Source organism: Wyeomyia smithii, chromosome 2 (genome assembly GCF_029784165.1).
Source record: "Wyeomyia smithii strain HCP4-BCI-WySm-NY-G18 chromosome 2, ASM2978416v1, whole genome shotgun sequence".
Lineage (NCBI taxonomy): Eukaryota > Metazoa > Arthropoda > Insecta > Diptera > Culicidae > Wyeomyia > Wyeomyia smithii.
The window spans coordinates 189,481,859-189,506,157 of NC_073695.1; the positions used below are offsets into that span (position 1 = coordinate 189,481,859).

The window sequence follows — 24,299 nt, forward strand, 5'->3', positions numbered from 1 at the left end:
GAAGTTCACTAACATCAAGCCGTTGTTCTTGATGGTAGAGTGAAGACCTTCCCTACCAATAACTGGACGAAAAAACTTCTCTCGTCCGACTTGTGCGTTCATATCTCTGATGACAGTCTTAATGTTACGTCATCGGTTTTATCGTTTGTCGGCGTGTACACGTTGATAAGGGATAAGGTAACTGAAGAATCTGCTCTTGATCCTCAATACGTTTATACGGCCATTAATAGGCCTCCACCTATTGACACGCTTAATTTGGTTTTCTAGTAGCACGAAACCGGCGCCCAGTTTCGCTCTTTCGCCGCCAGTGTAGTAGATGTGGTACTTGAAAGAAGTACCCACGGTCGGATCAACCACCGTTCTACGATTTAAGACAACGCACCTCTTGTATGGCTGCTACCTCCACTTCTGCCTTTTGTAGCTCTCTGGCTAAGATACCCGCGTGTGCCAGTTCGAGCAGAGTCTTAACATTCCATGTGCCAAGTATGCAATCGTTGTCCTTTGTTATTTGCCTGTGTTTATACCGATTGTTCCGATCGTATCGTTCTCTGGATTGTTCGTAGTATGATTATTTCAGTATGCTGTACGCTATGGCTGAGATGCCAAATCTCGCGACGAGGCTGCCGTTTTGGATGTAGCTGGCGAGACACCGCATTTCATGGTTCAGGCATCCGCTCCGAATCAGTGACTGTTTGAGTCGCCCCTAATCTAGGGAACAGACGCTCAGGCAAGCTGCTCTCCAAAGAGAACAACTCCCCCTTCTCTGTCAGCATACGACCAAGAACCCTCCGGTTCACCAATCTTCCCTTGGTTATTGGTCATCTGCTAGTAATTTGATTGGTTTGAGCAGAGACAGGCTCGTATATAGCCCGAAGAGCGCATAATTCTCATCTTGCATACACATTCTCAAACATCCATTTTAATACCTATTACAAAGATGATTAGAAGATAGTTGAAATATAATTGTTAGACGATAAACTTGCGCTGTCGAACTGTCCTTCGAGTGAAATTCCAATTCATCGCGGTCGTATCTTCTAAAGTGTGCAGAATAAAAAACTTTCTAGTCGTGATCGTGAAACTATTTCAAATTCTTTGTCGACGTCTGTGAATCTGAAAGCGGACAAATTTTGTTCTCGAAGTCCCCGAGTTGGCGTGCACATAGTGTGAGAGACGATAAGTATGATAGTGGGTAGTGGCCGGTTCGATGCTGAGTGTCTAGAGGTGAGAAAAAAAGAAAACAATCGGGCCTACGCTACCACCTGAGTATGTTATTTTGGAGTAGATTATAGAGAAAAAGACTTATGTCCTGTCTAGAAGCAGAGCCATAGACTTGACTGTAGCAATTATCAAGGCAATAAATTTTTTTCCTACACGCAAAAGTTGGATGGTGCGAAACCAGTACAAAATTGTGCGTTTTCAGCGCAATTGTTGATGTAATTCGGAACCAGTACAATGATTGCGTGTTGGGCATAACGCAATCAATGCTCTAGCGTTTCTCCAATGTATTTGGCAGCTCCAAACTACTACACCTAAACAGTTTCAACATTTGTGCGAATCGGGAAGACACAATGATTGTACAAAACTTCAACTTTTACGTATGTATGGACTTTCTCACTGCGACCAGAATTGTTGATCTACTGTGAGATATGCCCGGGTGTCTGCTGTATTCTGCACTTCAATGTGTGGTATGCTTATTATTATCATTATTTTTTTTTTATCAGTGCTTGTGTGTAATGTACTATCCTTCCATTTACACACTTGCTGCCTCGTTCCTCCTGCCAAATATCACCAATTATAATTCCCTGGAGAAGTTTCGTCATGCGTCCTTCTGGCCAGTTTTATTGATAAGGGAGCCTTTTGAAGTAGAATACTTCTCTCAGGAAGTTCGGCTACATAGGGATGTGAAATGATAATCTAAAACCGAAAAAAGTGAAAAATATGTCCAATTTCAAATGCTAATAAATCTGTTAGTATTCGATGGATTTCCTTCGTTCTTGCAGCAATAGATCGGAAAATCTTCTAAGATTCTTCCCAAAATAAGATAATTGTAATTTTATTATTCACACTATTGTACCATTGAAAATAGTCAAGCCTTGCCAAAACGAAAAATTCGACCTCTGATTGGTCGTTATATGCTTGCTTCCCAAGCACGGTCGACAGAATCATATACCTTGCAATTGAAAACATGCTATTTAGCCTATATAAGAGCCTGTTTCAGCCGGAGCCGCTCATAATAGTTCTAGACAGCGACAACAGCAGTCGTCCTTCCTTAGCAGCAGCACTAGCCCTGTGGTTGGTCACCACCAGAGCTGCGGAAAGTCAATATCATACTACTGACATTACGCCAAAATGATGCAACACCAGAATCAGCCAACTACGATGCATGGTTCATTACAAAAGAGTTTGCGATGTTTCGATGATTCTGTTAGCGTCAACTCTCACTCTCTTTTTTTTCTTGCTATCTTTCTCCATCATTCGGGTATGGCTGTACTGAGATTGAACCAGCAGAAATATCAAGTTCATTTTGACAGCATGATGTTATTAGGATAGCAAACATTAAATCAATGATTTTTCTTCAATTGATATGTATGATATTGATATATGGTCGGCGTGCGATCAGACTGAACTAAGCGCCGTTTTCTCAGATTGAGTTATTGACATCCTGTGGATATGAGTAGTAATAATCTATCTATTATGAAGTAACGAAATCGTTTGAGCATTTGATAACGATATTATAACAAAAATTCTCTGTAGCAGCTTGCCTACACAGCAATCGCGGCGGTAAATGTCTTTCGACGCTTGGTTCGGTTTGGCTGCACGCCGACTAAAAGCATTGTCAATAAACAACTATTAAGGCTCGAATACACACACGGCGTATAAGGCGTAAACGCGCCTTCCGTTGGGACGCCTTTCAACCAGAACCTTCTAGCTTTGTCTTCTAGTGAAGAAGGTAGTCGTTCGCCGCCTTCAGCTGGGTACTTGACTGCCTTCCGTGTAGACGCATCGTGCCTTCCACGCGGTCTTGTGTCGCCTTCTTTTGGCGAAGGCGCTGGCACGCCGTGTTGTATCATTTTCCGCCTGCTGGTAATTCTAGAAGTGTGTTGCCTTATTTTTTCTTCCAACAAACATAAACAAACATGAATTAGGTGGCATGACGACAAGAAGGTTAGCGCACGCCGGAGTTCGAGACGGCGTGATTGCTCCTTCCGTGTAGACGAGTGGAAGGTGGCAGATGCTAGAAGGCACATTAAAAGGTTTTATGAAGGTACTGACAATTTTCGTCAGGAAGGCGTTGTCACGCCGTGTGTGTATTCGGGCCTTTACTTCGTTTTGTAACTGAGCGTATTTAAGTTTGGTACATTTTGAATCTGTATGATCATTCATTTTTATTCTCAGTAGAGAATATGCTTTTTAACACCAATTGTAATAAACAAATTCTATTATTTTTTTTTCAAATGATCTCATATCTGAAAAATAATATTCCATTTTTATTACTCTTTGAGTTTATGAATTTGACTCTTGAATATCGTGCTTGTTGTAGCTTAAACCAAAAACAGTGTTCGTTCGCGGCAAAAAATGAATCGCGGGTGGCAAAACAGAAAACTTTTAACTATGTATGGGTATGTATATTTATATACAGATCCTGTTAAATTTTGGCACGGTTCAACTTTGAAACTGTTCAATTTCAATTTCAGTCATGTTTGGTTTTGTAACAAAATCTAGTTAAACAAATATTAAATTAAAATCGATCATCCAAATTAATCTCATTTCAATGATCTTACCAATGGCAGAACAAACGCTAGCGTAGTAATCCCAATACAGCAAAGGAAATCAAATTTAAAAAATCCTGATAGCAACAATCTTCAAGCTGGCACTGAAATAATCACGCTACTGAACCGATTTTTGATGTTCCAAAAATCACCTAGATTTGCATTGCAGTGATATTTCCGAGTAAACTCTGTACATTCACGACGGTTGACAATGGAAACCCGAAAATGGCAACAAAAGAGACAAGATATTGATTCACTTGTCGGATCTCCACGCTTACTGTGATGGTTACTGGCTGTTCATTAGAGAAAAAAACGAGTGCGATGATATTTTCTTTCTCGTCATAGTCAACATTTTGCTTGGATTAATCGCAGCTCTGGTCACCACGTCTCAGGAGCAGCGCGGTTTTTCTCAGCGTGTGTCGCCAGACAGCCATTATTCCCTCCGTGTTGGGGCAGCATGATAATTGCCATCAGGAAATCCAATTTCGGAAATCAAAATGCCTTTTTTAAGGCAAATAAACAAGTCATTGAAAGTTAATAATTTTTGTCAACGCAAGCAAGCATTCTGTGTTGCATCCTAGCAATTCAAATTTGTCGCACCCGTCTAATTTACTTAATGTGAAATAGCTTCCACAGTGCATGTTGTCCGTGTATCTTATTGTGGCGCAAGCACTAAATTAAAGTTCGGAAGTCGGACTTCCGACTTCCGAACTTTCTTCCGACTTTACAAACACATAGAATAAATGCGTGTTCACGGTGTTCACACAACATGAACTGCGGGAATGATTTCAATGTATTTGTTTTTGTAAGCCGTAGTGACAGCGCAGTGGCGGCTGAGATGGTTGCAGTGTTGCGAAAACAACAAAAATAAACATCGGAAGTGAGCCTGACTGCCAGATCATCAGCGACGATTTGATCATTTTTATTTAAATGCACAATATTTCCACCAATGTTAGGGCAGCTCAAAGGTTGTAATTAGCAACCGATTTTGAGCCGCAACATGCTTTTTTCAAGGCAAATAAAAGAATAATTGAAGGTTGATAATTTTCTGGCATCAACACAAGAAGACATTCTGTGCGGGATGCAATCAAATTCTGTTGTAGTTGTCTAATTTTCACTTTATTTAGTGAACCCCCCACTGTAGGGGCAGCGCAAAGGCGCGATCAGCATAACCGACATTGAATAATTAACTGCCCTGTTAGTACGCATTCACAAAAGCAGTTAATTCGACTATGCAGAGCTAATATGAAGTCGATTCAATCAATCAGTATAAACAGAATTTCGTCGTCTCCCAGCTGTCAAGTTGCAACATGATGCAACACGCAACAGTGAGCAAACGAAATCGCTTGATGTTACAAACCGCAATAAGATACGGGTTAAAACCGTTGCGTGTGTGACTGACACGCAAGCAGCCGGGTTATCTTTCTTGTAAAAGTATTCTACTTCAACCTTGCGGTCGTGGCTTTGCATACAACCTTCTTGTGATTTTTTTTGTTAAGAGGAAGTCGTAGGTTTCAGCGTAAAAGAAGGGTAACTGGTGGGGAGCCTGAGAATAAGCAAGTCCTTTTTGACATAGAATGGCCTGATTCTACTAAGATTCGAACCCACGACCATCCGCTTGACAAAGCGGACTCTGTAATCTTGCGGCTACGCAGCTCCCAAGACAATACCTTCCTCAATTCCGCACAAAAAATCCTATCCCGTATTTCATAGACTAAGGAAGTTATTGTTGATGATCACCAGTGCTATTTTCGAGCAGGACGATCTGCAACGGACCAAATGTTTATCTTGAGATAGATCTTCGAAAAGTTTCGAAATCACAACTTGCAGGCATATTATCTAGTGACTTGAAGGAGGGGTCATATGCGACTGTGTCTCCATGTTAGAGACGGTGTACAACAGCGTCAGATCCGTAGTGGGCGGCTGAATCATGAAATGCTGTATTCCCGTACATGGCAGGCCCAGTACAAGGCTACAGCTGCAGTACGAGGAGGACACGTGCAGGAAAACGGTACGATCTTCACATGTTCCTTGGTTTTGCGGGTGGTAATGAGATCGTCGGTAGTGACCGTAGGGCCGTGGAGGAGGTCGTCAGGCCTTTTAAAAGGGAAGGCGGCGAGGTTGGGACTTATCATTAACTCTGCCAAAACAAAGTGCATGGTAGCTGGCAGGGAGCGTGGGTGTTCCGGTGGTGTTGGTGCTGAAGTGGAAATTGATGGGAACGATTTGAAGTGGTTGATAATTTCTTTTATCTTGATACGCTTGTGAAATGTGACAAGCGAGTGCTCGAAGTTTTTGAAGTGTAAAGCTATACGATGGAGTGTGGCGAATGCGCATAAATCGCGAGTTATAACAGGCTGATGCTGATATAATGAAGGTAAAACAGATTTGCAGGCTACAATGGGCTGGACATGTAACCAGAATGCCTGACGAGAGAGCCACCGAAAATATCTTCAACAGCGAACCAGGAAAAGGCCGTCGACTTCGTAGTAGGCCTCAAACTCGGTAGATGTGTGCGGTGGAAGAAGATGCACGGTCTGCTGGTGTAGGAGGTGACTGGAAAACGGCTGCCCAATACAGAAGAAGCTAGACCTTCCTAATTCGTTCGGCCTTAGGCCGGTGAACGGTCCATCGCCAACAAAGCAAAGTAAGTAGGTAAGTAGTTCTTGAATTATAAGTTGATATACGAAAATTTATCTCATAATTTACTAGTTATAATTTCCCTCTCCATCTGATCTGATGTTTTTAATTTAATAGAGCAGGATCACGTCTACTTTTGATTAGAGTTAGTGAATAATCATTAGGGTGCCAATCACTTATATGGGAAAAAAGTAACCAGAAAATTTAAAGAAAAAATCCTACATAAAATGTTCATCCACCCGAGAAAACTCGATCGGACTAAAAACGGGGTGGCGCAAAACGAACGAAGTTTGACCTTGAAAAATTTGTAAAATCACCAAAATCGAGAATTTTTTTTTTATATGATACAAGATCTGGACAGCATTCTGTGCCGAACACGCATCAGTATCGGATGTGTTTGGTGATCGCTCCGATAGAATATAAAACAAAAGACGCGCGAGCAAGTGTTGGCATTGTTTGCCTGGTCGAGTGAAGGTTCAAGGTCGCCCGCCTTTGTGCAACTGTTTCGCATCGTGGCTGTTTGCTAGTGCGTAAGCCGATTTGGCTGCTAAGTGATTTGTGCTACAGCAGTGGTCGAGAATCTCAACACAAAGGAGGAAAAAGAAGAAGCCAACAGTTGACAGCGAGTTGTGTCGCTGTGCTGAGTGATCACACACCCGGCTCGCTGCTGGTGGCTGTTTGGAGCTGCTGTATTGGTGCTGCTGGCTGTAACGGCTGCAGCTTCGACCGTTCAGACAACCAACCCTGCTGAAAGGAGAAGTAAAGGGGTACGTGCTCTGTCGGCGCTAGTGCGCTAGATTTAGCGCGATGGATGTAGATCCCTCGCCTCCCGTGCCACCATCCCCGAACCCCTCCGACCCTGTCCCTCCTGCCAACCCTTCCTCTGTTAATTCTCCAGTCCCCCCTCGCCCCAGGCTTTACCCGGACGGATCTCAGGGCAGCTTTACTGTTTTATTTCGGCCAAAAGCAGGACCGAAATCGAAACCGTTAAACATCCTGCAGATTTCGAAAGACCTGACGGAGGGGTACAAGGCCGTGATCGAAATCTCCAAGGTCAGACCCAACAAGCTCCGTGTCGTGGTCAGCGACCTGGAACAGGCCAACGCTATTGCTCGCTCCGAGCTTTTCACACGCGAGTATCGCGTTTATATACCTGCACGAGACGTGGAGATCGACGGTGTCATAACCGATTCGAGTCTGTCGGTCGAGTGTATCTTGGCAAGCGGTTTTGGCTGCTTCAAAAATGCTTTGTGTCACGACGTAAAAGTAAAGATCATAGATTGCAAGCAATTGCGGTCTGTGTTTCTTGTCAACGGCACAAAAGTGTACACTCCGTCAGACTCGTTTCGTGTTACGTTTGCCGGATCTGCTCTCCCTAGCCACGTCTCGATCGATCGGGTTCGTCTGCCTGTGCGATTGTATGTACCCCGTGTTATGAATTGCACCAATTGCAAGCAGTTAGGCCACACAGCCGCCTACTGCTGCAATAAGGCACGATGTAGCAAGTGTGGAGAAACTCATGCGGACGATTCTTGCAGTGTAAATGCTGAAAAATGTATTCACTGCGGGGAAAATCAACATGAGCTCTCCACATGCCCGGTGTACATGCAGCGCAGAGATAAAATCAAGCGGTCACTTAAGAAGCGTTCAAAGCGATCTTACGCTGAGATGCTGAAGAAGACCGTGACCACTTCTACCATAACATCGAACCCCTTTGATCTGTTGTCCTCTGATGAAACCGATTCTGACGATTCACCAGCGGGAACAACTTATGCCAATCCTGGGGCGTCTAGAAAGAGGAAAAATATTTCCTCTCCTAAACTTCCCCGAAAAGGTCCTAAGATTTCCCAAAGTGAAATGAAAAATACAAACAAACCAAACAGTGCTGCGGAAAAACCGAAGCAAACTCCTCCTGGGCTTGCAAATTTAAAGTCCCAGCACTGCCAGGAACATCGAAAACCCCAGTTGTTACTTTTGCACATCCAGTTGATGAAACAAACTCTGGATTAGTGAAATTTTCTGACATTGTTGACTGGATTTTTGAAACTTTCAATGTACCCGATCCAGTTAAAATTTTTATTACAGCATTCCTCCCAACAGTTAGATCATTTTTGAAGCAGTTGACTGCCCAATGGCCCCTCCTTGCAGCGATTGTATCCTTCGATGCCTAATTCATCTGCGTATATGAAGGATTCTATCTCTGTCTTACAGTGGAATTGTAGAAGTATTTTACCAAAAATTGATTCGTTTAAAGTTTTGATAGATAAAAACAAATGCGATGCATTTTCCCTTTGTGAAACTTGGCTTACTTCAAATATTGATCTCAACTTCCATGATTTTAATATTATTCGCCTTGATCGAGACACCCCATATGGAGGAGTACTTTTAGGGATTAAAAAGTGCTATTCTTTCTATCGTTTTAACCTCCCCTCGATTCCAGGCATCGAAGTTGTCGCATGTCAAATGACAATACAAGGTAAAGAGCTTTGTATTGCCTCAATATATATTCCTCCCAGAGCACAGGTTGGGCAACGGTTGCTCTTTGATTTAATAGAACTTCTTCCCTCGCCACGTTTGATTTTGGGAGACTTCAACTCTCATGGTGTGGCTTGGGGTTCCCCCTACAATGATAACCGCTCCTCTTTGATCTATAACCTTTGCGATGACTTCGACATGACTATTTTGAACAACGGTGAAATGACACGTATCCCGAAACCTCCAGCGCGCCCAAGCGCTTTGGATCTATCCTTATGTTTGACGTCGCTACGGTTGGATTGCACATGGAAGGTAATCCTCGATCCTCACGGTAGCGACCATCTGCCTATTCTTATTTCAATTACTAACAGTTCAACTCGCATGCGACCAACTGACATTCCGTATGACCTCACACGGAATGTCGATTGGAAGTCAACGAGGAAATGATTTCAAAAGCGGTCGAGTCGATTCAACATCACCCACCACTTGAAGAATACAACCTTCTCGCGGGCTTAATCCTCGACGCCGCGTTTCAAGCCCAAACGAAGAAATATCCCGGCGTAACGATCAAAGAGCGGCCTCCAACTCCGTGGTGAGACAAAGAGTGCTCCGATGTCTACACGCAAAGATCCGACGCGTTTTTGGCCTTCCAGAAGGGAGGTATACCCGACGACTATATACGGTATTCGGAGCTTAATACCAAGCTTAAAAGCCTGGCTAAAGCAAAGAAACGCGGATATTGGCGTCGGTCCGTGAACGAGACGTCGAGGGAGACATCGATGAGCACTCTTTGGAACACAGCCCGAAGAATGCGGAATCGGGTAACGGTCAACGAAAGCGAGGAGTCTTCAAGTCGGTGGATATTTGATTTTGCCAGGAAAGTATGTCCGGACTCTGTTCCTGAGCAAAACTTTGTTCGTGATACGTCCCCGGGTCACGACGCGATAGAATCACCTTTTACGATGGCAGAATTTTCAGTTGCCCTCCTGTCCTGTAACAATAACGCACCTGGGTTAAATAGAATCAAATTCAACTTGTTGAAGAATCTACCCGGCAATGCCACGAGGCGCTTGTTGAACTTGTTCAATAAGTTCCTGGAGCAAAACATTGTACCGCAGGATTGGAGGCAAGTGAAGGTGATCGCCATCCAAAAACCAGGGAAACCAGCTTCTGATCACAACTCTTATAGGCCGATTGCAATGCTATCCTGTATCCGGAAATTGATGGAAAAAATGATACTCCGTCGTTTAGACCACTGGGTCGAATCAAATGGTCTACTATCAGATACTCAATTTGGCTTCCGCCGTGCCAAAGGGACGAATGATTGTCTTGCGTTGCTCTCAACAGATATTCAGCTGGCCTATGCTCGCAAAGAACAAATGGCGTCTGCGTTCTTGGACATTAAGGGGCTTTTGATTCCGTTTCTATTGACATTCTTTCGGGTAAACTTCACCGACAAGGATTTTCTCCAATTTTGAACAATTTTTTGCACAATTTGTTGTCCGAAAAGCACATGCATTTTACGCACGGCGATTTGGCAACTTTTCGCATCAGCTTCAAACACAATTAATGGGTAAAACGATTTCTCAGGTTTTGGTACACAAATATCTTGGTGTCTGGTTCGACTCTAAAGGCACCTGGGGTTGTCACGTTAGGTATCTGATGAAAAAATGTCAACAAAGAGTGAATTTTCTTCGTACAATAACCGGACAATGGTGGGGAGCCCACCCAGGAGACCTTATAAGGCTTTACCAAACAACGATATTGTCTGTCATTGAGTACGGGTGTTTCTGCTTCCGCTCCGCAGCAAACACACATTTGATCAAACTGGAGCGAATACAATATCGTTGTTCGCGTATCGCCTTGGGTTGCATGCAGTCGACCCATACGATGAGTTTGGAGGTCTTATCTGGAGTACTACCATTGAAAAACCGCTTCTGGAGCCTGTCTTCTCGCATTCTTAGCAAATGTGAGGTCTTGAACCGGCCTGTGATTGAAAATTTTGAAAGGTTAATCGAACTTAATTCTCAAACCCGTTTTATGACATTGTATTTCAATCACATGTCCCATAATATTAACCCTTCTTCGAATATTCCAAATCGTGTCGACTTAGCAAATACTTCTGATTCTACTGTGTTTTTCGATACATCCATGATAGAAGAAACTCGTGGAATCCCGGATCATTTACGCGTGCAGCAGATCCCCAAATTTTTTTCCAATAAATATCGAAACATCAACTGCGACAATATGTTCTACACTGACGGATCACTTCTTGATGGGTCCACTGGCTTCGGTATTTTCAATAACAATTTAACCGTCTCCCATAAGCTTGATAATCCTGCTTCTGTTTACGTCGCAGAATTGGCTGCAATTCAGTACACCCTAGGGATTATCGAAAAAATGCCCACGGACCATTATTTCATCTTTACGGACAGTCTCAGTTCCATTGAGGCTCTCCGATCGATGAAAGATGTTAAGCACTCTCCGTATTTCCTGGGGAAAATACGGGAACATCTGAGTGCTTTATCCGAAAAATCTACTCAGATTACCTTAGCGTGGGTTCCTTCTCACTGCTCGATACCGGGTAATGAGATAGCGGACTCTTTGGCTAAGGTGGGCGCAACAAACGGTGGAATTTATGAAAGACCAATTGCCTTTAATGAATTTTTCTCATTTGTACGTCAGAATACGGTCATCAGTTGGCAAAATGCTTGGACCAGAGGGGAACTAGGAAGGTGGTTACGTTCCATAATCCCCAAGGTGTCGACGAACCCGTGGCTCAAGGGGTTGGATGTAGGTCGGGATTTCATTTGCGTGATGTCCCGGCTTATGTCCAATCACTATAGATTTGACGCGCATCTCCGTCGTGTTGGGCTCGGGGAAAGTGGTATCTGTGCCTGTGGTGAAGGTTATCACGACATAGAGCACGTTGTTTGGTCATGCCCTGTACACCGTGACGCCAGGTCTAGATTAATAGCTTCCCTGCAGGCCGAAGGTAGGCAGCCGGCTGTTCCTGTTCGTGATGTCTTGGCGAGCCGTGACCTATCCTACATGTCCCTTATATACGTTTTCCTGAAATCCATCCACGCCCCAGTTTAGTCCTATCCCCTTCCGCCTACATCCAACCTAACGACAAGAACACGTTTAGACCTCGGATCCGGAAACAGCAATCAGACCCGCACGATACTCTCAAGGCCCGAGGGAGACAACCCAATATGCCAGTTCGTAATATCTTGGCCCAGCAGCGGAACATGTGCTTACCTATGGCAATGAAAACCATCATACAGTAAACCAGTGCTTTTAATGCAAAATATTATAGCTTTAAGTTACATTTAGTTTCAGCTCGTAGTCGGCAGCGAGGATAAAAAATTTGCTTTTAGTTATTAAGATACTTTAGAAAGTAAGCTTCCAGATATAATTGGCGCCGTTAAACATTAAATTGTATTTGTGCCGTGTCAAATAAATTATAGATGAACAAAAAAAAAGATCTGGACGTTTTAGGCATTTTGGAGCCATCTGGGGCTTGAAAAAAATCTCAAAGACCGAAATTTAAGGCACCCCCCTCCATTGGGCTTTTTTTTTAAATGGGGGATTTGTTAGTAGCTTAAGTATTTATGATAAATATTAGTAAATAATGAGTATGTGTGTCCAATCACAAATGGTGACTTCTCAACACTGTTAGAAATTTGTAATTTTAATTGTTAGGATTTGTTTGCTTTCGCAATTAGGACTTATCATTCGTAGGGATTTAAACCTACTTGTCAGAAAAGGGGAAGTAAACTTACAACTAACTTAATTGCTAACTTATTGGCTATAAAGAGAGCTTATCGTAGCAATTGAGGATTGCAACGATTTTTGTCGAAAATTGTTAATAATTTTATTTGAAATAGCTTCTAATGGTTCAACACCAGTAAGTCTATGTAATTCGAGTGTACCAAACCAAGGAGGACGCTTCAAAATCATTTTCAGAATTTTATTCTGAATCGTTTGGAGCGTTTTCTTCCTTGTTGAACAGCAACTTGACCAAATCGGTACAGCATAAAGCATATAAACATCTCGTATATTTGATGCACTTGGCTTGTATACTCTCAATGTGCTCTTTGAAAATTAGTTTTTTATCATAAATTAGTCCCAAGTACTTAACCTTGTCGGACCAACTTAAAATAACCCCATTCATCTTGACAACGTGATTATTGTTTGGCTTGAGGAAAGAAGCCCTAGGCTTATGCGGAAAAATTATCATTTGAGTTTTAGAAGCATTGGGAGAGATTTTCCACTTTTGCAAGTAGGAAGAAAAAATGTCTAAACTTTTCTGCAATCGACTGCATATGACACGAAGACTTTTTCCTTTTACGGAAATGCTTGTGTCATCGCAGAACAATGACTTTGTGCATCCTGGAGGCAAATCAGGAAGATCTGAAGTGAACATGTTGTACAGGACTGGACCCAAGACTGAACCTTGAGGCACACCTGCTCTGACAGGAAATCTATCAGATTTTGAATTCTGATAGACAACCTGCAGAGTTCGATCAGTAAGATAATTTTTTAAAATTTTGATTAGGAAAATTGGAAAATTAAAAGTTTGCAATTTCGCAATCAAACCTTTATGCCAAACACTGTCGAATGCTTTTTCTATGTCTAAAAGAGCAGCTCCAGTGGAATAACCTTCAGATTTGTTAGCTCGTATCATATCAGTAACTCTGAGCAATTGATGAGTTGTGGAATGCCCATGGCGAAATCCAAACTGTTCATTTGCAAAAATTGAATTTTCGTTGATGTGTGACATCATTCTGTTAAGAATAATTCTCTCAAACAGTTTACTTATTGAAGAAAGCAAACTGATTGGTCGATAACTTGAAACTTCAGCTGGATTCTTATCCGGTTTTAAAATTGGAGTAATTTTTGCATTTTTCCACAATTTGGGAAAATATGCAATTTTGAAGCAGCAATTGAAAATTTTCACTGAAAATTCCATTGTGCTCTCAGGAAGATGTTTGATTAGTATATTAAAGATTTCATCGTCACCAGGTGCTTTCATAATTTTGAAATTTTTAATAATTGATTTAATCTCATTCAAGTTAGTTTCAATTATTTCTGCAGGTGAAAAATTCTGGAAAGAAATTAAATCAAATTGACGTGTGACTTCATTTTCAATTGGACTCACAAAATTCAAATTTGAGCTATGAACACTCTCAAACTGCTGAGCAAGTCTTTGAGCCTTTTGTTCATTGGATACAAGAAAACGTTCACCATCTTTTAAAACTGGAATAGGCTTTGAAGGTTTCTTGAGAATCTTCGACAGCTTCCAAAAGGGGATTGAATATGGTTTCAATTTTTCAACTTTAGTCTCAAAATTTTGATTTCTCAGAAGAGTAAATCTATGTAAATCTCTTTCTGTAAATCTTTATAAATAGTTTTAAAAACAGGGTCACGAGAACGTTGATATTGACGTCTGCGGACATTTTTCAAACGAATTAGAAGTTGAAGATTTTCGTCAATTATTGGTGAATCAAATTTCATTTGAGCCTTTGGAACAGAATAATTCCTGGCATCAAGAATTGCACATTTTAATGCTTCCAAAGCGGAATCAATATTCACTTTGTTTTGCAAATCAATATGAGTTTTGTATTTTTCCCAATTAGCCTTGTTATAATTAAAAACAGAGCTCATAGGGTTTAAAACTGATTCATGTGATATAGAAAAAGTTATTGGAAGATGGTCAGAATCAAAGTCAGCATGTGTGATCAAATCACTACATACATGACTTTGATCTGTAAGCACCAAATCAATTGTTGAAGGGTGTCTTACAGAAGAAAAGCATTTAGGACTATTCGGAGACAAAATAGAATAGTATCCTGGAGAACAATCATTGAATAAAATTTTGCCATTGGAATTACTTTGATAATTATTCCATGAACGATGTTTAGCGTTAAAATCGCCGATTATAAAAAATTTCGAACGATTTCTGGTGAGTTTTTGTACATCACCTTTAAAATAATTTTTGTGCTCGCGTGTGCATTGAAATGGTAAATATGCTGCGGCAATAAATAAAATCCCAAGTTCAGTTTGAACTTCAATTCCCAAAGTTTCAATAACTTTCGTCTCAAAATGGGGAAGAGCACGATGTTTGATTTGGCGATGAATAACAATTGCAACCCCACCGCCGGAACCCTGAATCCTGTCATATCTATGAACCACGTAATTGGGATCATATTTTAATTTTATGTTAGGTTTCAAAAATGTTTCAGTAATAATTGCAATATGCACATTATTTACTGTTAAAAAATTAAAAAGCTCATTCTCATTGGCCTTCAATGAGCGAGCATTCCAATTTAATATTTTAATTGTTTTATTTAAAATCATTGCTAAATTTTAAATTAGAAACAATTTTAATAGTAAAATTTGTGCCTATTTGAATGGCTTCAAACATTGATTTTGCCTGTAACATGGCGTTCATAAGACCGAACATTGCCTGTTGCAAAAAAGATAGTTTACCTGCCGTAATAGGCCCCAGGCAGTTGACATTAGAAAAAATATTTTCGGCAGCAATATTAGCTGGAGTAATAGGTGTACAATTATTTTCTAGCGTGGTTTGCTCACCCATATTAACGGTCATTTTCGAACTACCAACATTAGGCGGTATAATGTACGAACTACCTGTAACCTGTGCATAAGTTAAACGGGCATGCAAAGGAGTAGGTAGACTATGCGTCATTGGTACGCTTGGAGAGTTTTGTTTTGAAGTTTGTTTTAAATTTTGTTTACCTTGCCTTGCCTTAACAATTGCTAAACGGGCTGGGCATTGATAAAATTCGACATATGGTTGCCGTTACAATTCGCACAGCGAAAATTTTTACTCTCTTTCACAGGACATGTGTCCTTTTTGTGAGAAGAGTCTCCACAAATGAGGCATTTTTGGTCCATTTTACAAAACTTTGAACCATGGCCATAACGTTGGCAAACACGGCATTGGGTGATATGCTTTTCACCTCCGCCAAACTTTCGATATGATTCCCATTTTACACGCACGTTATATAAAGCATGTGCTTTTACAAAAAAAATTTAAGTTATTAACCTCACTGCGGTTAAAATGAATTAAATAATTTACAAGGGAAATTCCAGTTCGCTGACTGTTTTCGCCTCGTGATTTTTGTTTCATCAGAATTACTTGGGTAGGGGCTATACCAAGTAATTCTGTCAAAGTAATTTTGATCTCATCAACGGTTTGATCGTTGGTGAGACCTTTCAATACGACCTTGAACGGCTTGGCGCTCTTGGTATCATATGTAAAAAATTTATACATCTTTTCAGTTAAATACTGAATAAGACGACTCCAATCTTTCAATGTCTGGGCCAGTAAACGGCATTCGCCTCTTCGGCCAATTTGATAAGTAACTTTGACGTCGGAGAGAAACGTTGAAAGTTCTCTTTTAAAAATATTAAATTCAGAAGCAGTAGTTACCACAATAGGTGGAACTTTCTCCTTTTTTACAGAAATTTCACTTTGAATAGTTTTACTTTCGAACATTTCAATTTCGCCGGCTTCTTGCTCAGGCAGAATATCATATAAATTTTCACTGCATAAGCTAGTTTCAGAAAGAGATGCCTCTCTTTTCCTCCCCGTAGCGATGCGTGGTTTCTGTTTTCGTCCTGCCATTTCAGGTGATACGAAAAAAGTACAAAAATAAAATCAAATTGCAAGTATTGAGAAAGAATGAAATAGGTAGTCTTGAGAAAGACTGATGTAAGTTAACTTCCAGGTAATCTTTAAAAGACACACTGACAAAACACAAACTTTGAAGCTATAGGCAGTCAAAGACCAGTCCACAAGCAACCGAAAATACGTCTGATCTGTCGGGCAGCTCAAGACGCACTGACCCTCCATTGGGCTAATTTTTGGATTTTCAAAGGCCAAAATTCAATTGCTTTGCGCCACCCCATTTTAAGTCCGATTGAGCTGAAATTTTGCAAAGGGTGTTTGTTCGGGTAGGTGAACATTTTGTATAGGGGTTTTCAAAATGACCATTTTCATTGGCACCCTAATAATCATATAGTTTTTGTTCTGTTATAATGATTGGATAGAGCCCCTTGTCTCAAAATTTGAAATAATCCTTACAAGAGTCTACATAACGATAACTCAAAAGTATATGAGTACAAGAAATGATAATAAATCATTGATTGTCCCTGAATTGAGTTATTTGTTAGGAAGATGACAGGAAATCACGTTTTCCTAGATAAAATACAGGGACAACAGTCAATAAAAATGTATATGTTTCTTTATAAACCGTTTGTGTTTAAACCATTTTTTACGCCAGTCAAATGTTAGCGAAATTCTAATCTTTTTATGACATTTTAGAAATCAAACCAACGACAAGCGGATGAGTTTGTACCTGATATCTAAGTCAACGACGTAGAACTACAGATGGTATGACGAATTGTTTTCGCTATGAGTCATATCGATTTGGGTGGGTTTTGCAACTGAATCCAATAGTGGTTGGTTACCCACCGAATTGGTAACAATATCACAGCTTTTTGGCATTCGATCCAATTTATAAAGGATTTATATTGACAATAAGCATGATATTCTGCTTACAGGTTGATTTTAGAGAAGTAAAACAAATGGCACATTTAGGTGAGAAATAAGACAAAATTGTTGGTTTTCCCCAGACCAGACGAAACTACCGCCAAACTATCTCGCGTGATCACAATTTGATAAAATTTTGTCCCTAATGATAAACTAGTATTATTACCTTCCTTTCTGCTTCCCAGACCATGTCCGATCCAAAATCCTTCTTCGTCGTAGTCAGTATCATTCTCGCTTATATCCGTCCGTACAAATTGCAGACAGATAAGGGCACACGCTGTGCCCACTAATAGGGCGATATTTTCTCGCATTTTCACTATCCACTGATCAAGCTTCTTCGACGATTATGATTTTCTTAGTAAACTTCGAATGTTACATAAGAGTCAACAACAAAAACAGACAGTCAACTGGTCAAAAGCGGCCACTCTCCCGAACCGGTCTAGAGACGGGTTGAAACTGCGCGAAAACTGACCACATGTGCTGCTGTGAGGAACGATTCACGACGACGATCAGCGGTGATTGGTTCGGCCTAAGGTAACTTAAAAATCGACGTTTCTTTATTTGGGCGCTCGGAATTTCGCACACCTTGTACATAAATTCAACACACTGTTTGCCAAGTTTTTTCGCCAAAAATTATACCCGCGCACTTGCACTGTTTGCGCATCAGTCTACAACAGGTTTGTTTACGATCGATCGTTGAAATCACCACTGCAGAAAGGTTCACTCGAGGCGTTTCCCCATTTCAGGTACCGCGGATAATTAACGTTTAATACACAAGTTTCTTCTGCGTCTTCTGCAAAACCTTCTCACTGCGTATTCCAATCCCGACTGATAGAGCGGAAAAGACCTAATCGAGAAAAGTAGAGGCAAAAAAGTCATACCTGCGACGCCCAGCTCGGCGTTCGATGATCGCTCTTCACACAAGCACAAAGCTATCTGTTTCGAGCGTTCGCGCGATCGCATACATCAAAACAGTCAAGTCACCGTACCTCGCAGCCACGCTGGGTGACGACCAGCGCTGACATTGAGGAAGATGATTTTGCTAATTTGTAATTTAAATCAATACTAAAAATATTAAAATTTCGTAGGCAAATTCCTTTCAGCGTCGTCACCGGCAAAATGCGAACCTTGGATGTGCGACTCGAACTGAAACCATCGAAGGTTTACTAACTGCGTTCAACTTGAATTGACATTTCGTCGGTTGGTTGTCGGATATCGGCAGGTTGCGATTTATTTACGTATCGCCGGTACCGTAGTAGCGTGAACGCGTGTATGATCGTGCGGAAGAAGCTGGGCTGTAATTTCTGCAGATCTAAACCGCAGGCGGCACTGGTGATCTGGCACGTAGCGGCAGGCAAGCGAAGGTAGGGGTCACACAATGAGGTATCAGTAATATGGTTCGGGCGGTATAAAATATTTGCTTTGACGATGTTAGATTAATCCTGTGATTAACCTTTAGGAGGTTATAGAATATTTTATTGCGAGGCATTTGGTTTCAATACGACAGTAAATAAGAGGGACTTATTGACATTTTGTCTAAGGTATTCCACACTGATGTTCTACGATGTTCTGTTGCCGTCTACCAAATCAAACACAATCAGTCGACGTTACCTAAGCTAATCAAAATTTTCACAAGAAAACACAAAATATGTACAAAAGTTTTATCTATCATTCTGATAATTTAAACTGGGAGAGGTAACGGAATCTAGCATTCAATGCCTTCGATACTTTATTTCATTTTTGCGATAGGTCATGTTGATTTTCAAAACTAAAAACAAAAATTATACGAAGTAATTGTCGTAAAAGAAACGAGTAGCTAAGTTCATTTTCCGGTCAGAAATCAAGGTGACCTCCAACGTCTGTGATCGATCTATTTCCGTTTCAAAACCCGGGTTCGAAGGCCGGTTAAACTATTTTACTTGTTTGATAAAAATAAACTCTTTTTTTAAATTTGAATTTATAAATAAATAAGAACCTGATCTGAGTGAATTTCCAACATAGGGTATCAGCTCTATTATCGTCAGGTTTTACCTATTATCGTCCGGAGCTAAATGATGTCCTAGAGCGTTGATTTCTTGCATGATGTTTCTTCATAATGCAGAGCATCTTCCTGCAAAAGATTAGCTCTCTATGACTTCATTAGCCCCCCGAAGATAATTAGATAAACCTGACGATAATAGAGCCGATACCCTATGTTGGAAATTCACTCAGATCAGGTTCTTATTTATTTATAAATAAATGATTTCATATATATTATATTATTATGTTATGCAAATATGGTTAAATAACAATAGGATTTCAAAGTATGAGATAAACGAAAAAACATGAGGGATTTACAGCATACAGCGTATTTTGCAGCAATAAATACACACTGACTTTGATCCTATCGTGTGCGGTTTCTGACCTTTTTCTTCACCTTTTTCAAATTTACTTAGAGTTATCCGATAAAATTTGCTCAGAACTCAATCAGGTAAAAAAAGTTGCGGAAAGCTCCTGATTTCACTTGTTCCGATGCCGATCATTCATACAATGTGTTAATTATAATTATGCTCGAAACTTTTTTTCTTTTAGAAAGACTTGAGTCAATTCACAAAGTAATTTATTAAAACGAATCTATTAACACATGTTGCAATTTGTACGCATCGCGTGAAAAACAAACACCCCACAATAAGAAATTAACGTCGTTAGCATCAATAATCGGTTGCTTAAAATAGCACAACACATTAAGCAATAGTGCTAACTAAAGTCGCCGCCACTTCGCATCACACCGCATCACCCGTGCACTGTGCCACCAATAAACACTTTATTTCTTCTGTCGGAGCGCCGACGCTGCGCACCGCTGGATCATCAGTAAGTAATTATGTAAATGCTGTTGGCTCAAAAACCACTTGATATAACTCCACGATGATGGGCAATGGCGGTTTCCATTCGCCCAGTGGCGCAATAATATTCGGCCTCGTATCATTACACAGCCCGCCTCTTCTTCACTATAACGATTTAGCACACCCTGACAAGCACCATAAATGCAGATAGTCACACCCTGGCTATTAGGGTCCGAAAGAATGATTAACACCTTGCCTAATGGCCAAAGATATGCGAAAACGCACTTCCTTCTGTTGCAAATCACCAATCAAAACTGATTGGAACTAATATTTTTCCTCTTCACTAGCGTCGTCGCGGAAGGCCACATCATTGCCAAGAGACACTCCTTTTTACCGTCAGTCAGTCAACGCTCCAGCCTCCGAACCCCATGAGGCGTCCATCTGACGCACTCCGTGGGGGTAAACGGTTTTCTTCGTCTTCGGCTGCAACCGTTTGGAAGTTACCGCTTGCTATTATTTTGTTTTTATCACTCAATTTTCGCTCCCAACTGCGGCTGAAAATTACACCGAAAACTACCTAGTTGGAATCGCGGACGACAAACGCCGTACAGCATCTCAGGGCTGGGAGCACGCGTAATCGACCGAAGGCACGGGGAAATCTCTTCGCAAGCAGCGGTGCGTTTGTTTACCTGGTCAACATCGGTCCGGTGACTACTAGCAACTGAGCGATCGGTGACGACTTGGGCTTCACTTTCGTTTTCGTTACTATACTGTGACTACTGCTACCAACTGTGCATAGTGGGAAATGCTGGCTACCGATTTAACTACAACACCGTCTTTTTCTCAAAAGTTATTCTTCATTTCTTGAGAAAGGTTCGTTGAAAGCCACCACCTAATTATTCTGAATCTGATAACATTAATACAAAGGCAGACTAATCCCAGTGTGCAAGTTACGCGACCGCAATACCCCAAGCAGACTCTATGCTGAAGGCATGCAAGGTGAGGGCAGGTATGGGCTGGCGACCCATTGCACGCGGCAAGGTAACGCAACTTGGAGACTCTATGCGAGCGCCTCAAACTTTAATCCATCCTGTAAATGCGCACAATCGCTTAGCCGCTTGCGGGCTACCGCCGCCAAGCCGCACAGAAATTACATTTCCACAGTTAGTAATCTGAATAATAAATATTTAAAGTTTATTTTCGTTTGATTTGTATACCATTTGACTGTTTCCGCACACGCTAAATCGCTTGGCTTCTTTGCCATATGAACGTGTGTGCAATGTCGCTTAGCCAGGGCTACGAATCCGGGCGTACTTGGAAGTTATTGATGCTTGATCTTGGCTGAGAGACGGCTACTAACGAACTGGAATCCGTAACATTCCAGAGGTCGTTTGGAATTCAGTAGGTTCTACCGTTCGAACGTCGCCGCAATTAAGTTGGTAGATAATGCCTGTTGACATGCATTCGTACGAATGCATTCGCGCGCAAACATCGCTGTGGGGCCGTTGCCTTCCACGTCCGCGGCCCAGTTGCAAGTCGCTAGAAAATTATTATTTATATGTGATGACCCACGCGATGCCAACAGGCAGCACGTGCTGCTTGAGTTACATCAATAGTGATTTTCTTTGGTCGATAAACGAAATAAAAAAATTACTTTAACATACTCTTTACATGGTACAGAAAAAATTCTAAAATATGACCGTCAGTAACAATTTGAAGTATGAAAAAACATTGAGGAGGTGAAAACAATGTAAAAAAAACCAAAAATTGGATACTCAGAACAATTAAGTAAAAAAACAAAATGAAAATAATAAGAAAGAATACCAAACATTAACATAGTAATAGCAAAAATTGAAAGAATAAAAATAACGATGGAACCTTTAATATATTACTCAAACATCTTCCTGAGAGCCCAATGGAATTTTTAGTAAAAATTTTCAATTGCTGTTTCAACATTACATATTTTCCAAATTAAGGAAAAATGCAAAAATTACTCCAATTTTAAACCGGATAGGAAACCAGCTGAGGTTTCGAGTTATCGACCAAAGTAAACTGTTTGAGAGAATTATTCTTAACAGGATGATGTAACACATCTTCGAAAATTCAGTTTTTGCAGTTGAACAATTTGGATTTCGCCATGGTAATTCCACTACTCATCAATTGCTCAGAGTTACTAATATGGTACGAGCTAACAAACCTGAAGGTTGTTCCACTGGAGCTGCCCTTTTAGATATATAAAAAGCATTCGACAGTGTTTGGCATAAAGGTTTGATTGAATCATGTTGTCAAGATGAATGGGGTTGTTTTAAGTTGGTTTGACAAGGTTAAGTATTTGGGAGTAATTTACGATAAAAAACTTATTTACGAAGAGCACATTGAGAGTATACAAGCAAAGTGCAACAAATATACGAGATATTTATATCCTCTCATTAACAGGAATTATAACCTTAGTTTAACGAATAAGCTTCTGATTTATAAACAAATTTTTAGACCAGCAATGCTTTATGCTGTACCGATCTGGTCAAGTTGTTGTTTAACAAGGAAGAAAACGCTGGATTCAGAATAAATTTCAGAAAATGATGTTGAAACGTCCTCCTTGGTTTGGTGCACTCGATTTACATAGACTTACTGGTGTTGAAACATTAGAAGCTATGTCAAATAAAATTATTACCAATTTTCGACAAAAATCGGTGCACTCCTCAGATACTACGGTAAGCTCCCTTTATAGTCAATAAGGTAGGAATTAAGATAGTTGTAAGTTTATTTCCTTTATTGGACAAGTAGTTTTGAATCCCTACGAATGATAAGTCATAATTGCAAAAGAAAACAAATCCCAATGATTAAAATTACAAATTTCGAACAATGTTGAGAAATCACCATTTGCCACACAAACTCATTATTTACTAATATTTATCATAAATACTAAAAAATTTATTAAAAGAATAGATAAAATTGGGAAAATGAAATCAAATAGAACTAGACTTTGCAATAAATGACGCTAATAATAGACAATATATTGCGTAAATAGAAGTTAATTTTCTTCAAATCCATCGGAACGCTTCCAATATGAAATTTGAGAAGGAATTTAGAAAACAAAAATAAAAGCCGATTTTGTATTTTGATTTAGGACATTGTAAATCCATTATTATATACAAGAATTTGAAGCAAAACTGGGCTTTTAGTGCGCCGACAGTGAAAATAGTAGGAGGGTGGTATTCAAGACACGACCGCATGACGTTGAACTACGGTATTCTTATATTCCATTAAAACAAATAGTAGAGGGAATTGCAACTCCAGTATTTGCTACAATTTTACAGTGCATTTCTGAACGCTGAGACGTAAAAACGTTATTAATAATAATATATACGAATGGATCTTTCTTATTTAATCGTTGTCATTTCATACATATTTTAATTACGTCGTCATTATAAATATTTTCCAAGCTTTCTTCCTTTTAATCGAGAGATTGTAATACTGTCTTGCTTACATGCATGCATTGAGTGTTATGAAATATGGAAAATATAACATAGTTATAGATCAAAGAGAAAGTAAACGAAGAGAGTCTCTCAATGTTAGATAGGTCTTTTTGAAAAATTACGCGAGAATTTATCTTTTGAAATTGATCACTAGTCTCTCGAAATAGCCTGTATAATAATATACACTATAACTAGCATCGAATACATAATGTTTCATTAGGGTGGTTCATTAATTCGGCATAGGGTGGTTCATAATATTGTGCAAAATGAGTATAGAATAAAAAAGAAGTACTTCGGTTCGTTTGATTGGTGTGAAGTCTTCGACAAAGTTTTAGATAATAATTCTGTCTATCCAAAAAAATTACATTTAAAAAAATTATTTATTCAAAAAACAAAGTTAGAAGAAAAATTAAAAATTAATTATTCAAAAGAGCTCATTTTTCAAAAATCTGATTTTTTCATAAAACCTACGAAAGACTACCAAAACAATGAAACCAGTCCGATCATATAGAAATTATGAAAAAACATCTGG

The 24,299-nt window shown here is 40.2% G+C and overlaps 1 protein-coding gene across 3 annotated transcripts in view; it reads right to left on the reverse strand.

The window, feature by feature from the left end:
* LOC129725365 (uncharacterized) overlaps positions 1–21,642 on the reverse strand; it is a 29,918-nt gene extending 8,276 nt beyond the window's left edge. The window contains exons 1-2 of one of the 3 annotated variants that reach the window (XM_055681125.1): positions 21,509–21,642; positions 17,636–18,316 (exon numbers count right to left, since the gene is read on the reverse strand). In XM_055681125.1, the coding sequence (XP_055537100.1) occupies positions 17,636–17,780 (145 nt within the window). In that variant the 5' untranslated portion in view covers positions 17,781–18,316; positions 21,509–21,642. Of the gene's footprint in view, positions 1–17,635; positions 18,317–20,868; positions 21,004–21,508 lie in introns of those variants that run through there. The other 2 variants (XM_055681126.1, XM_055681124.1) reach the window with 2 other exon arrangements.
* Between the last annotated feature and the right edge of the window lie 2,657 nt (positions 21,643–24,299).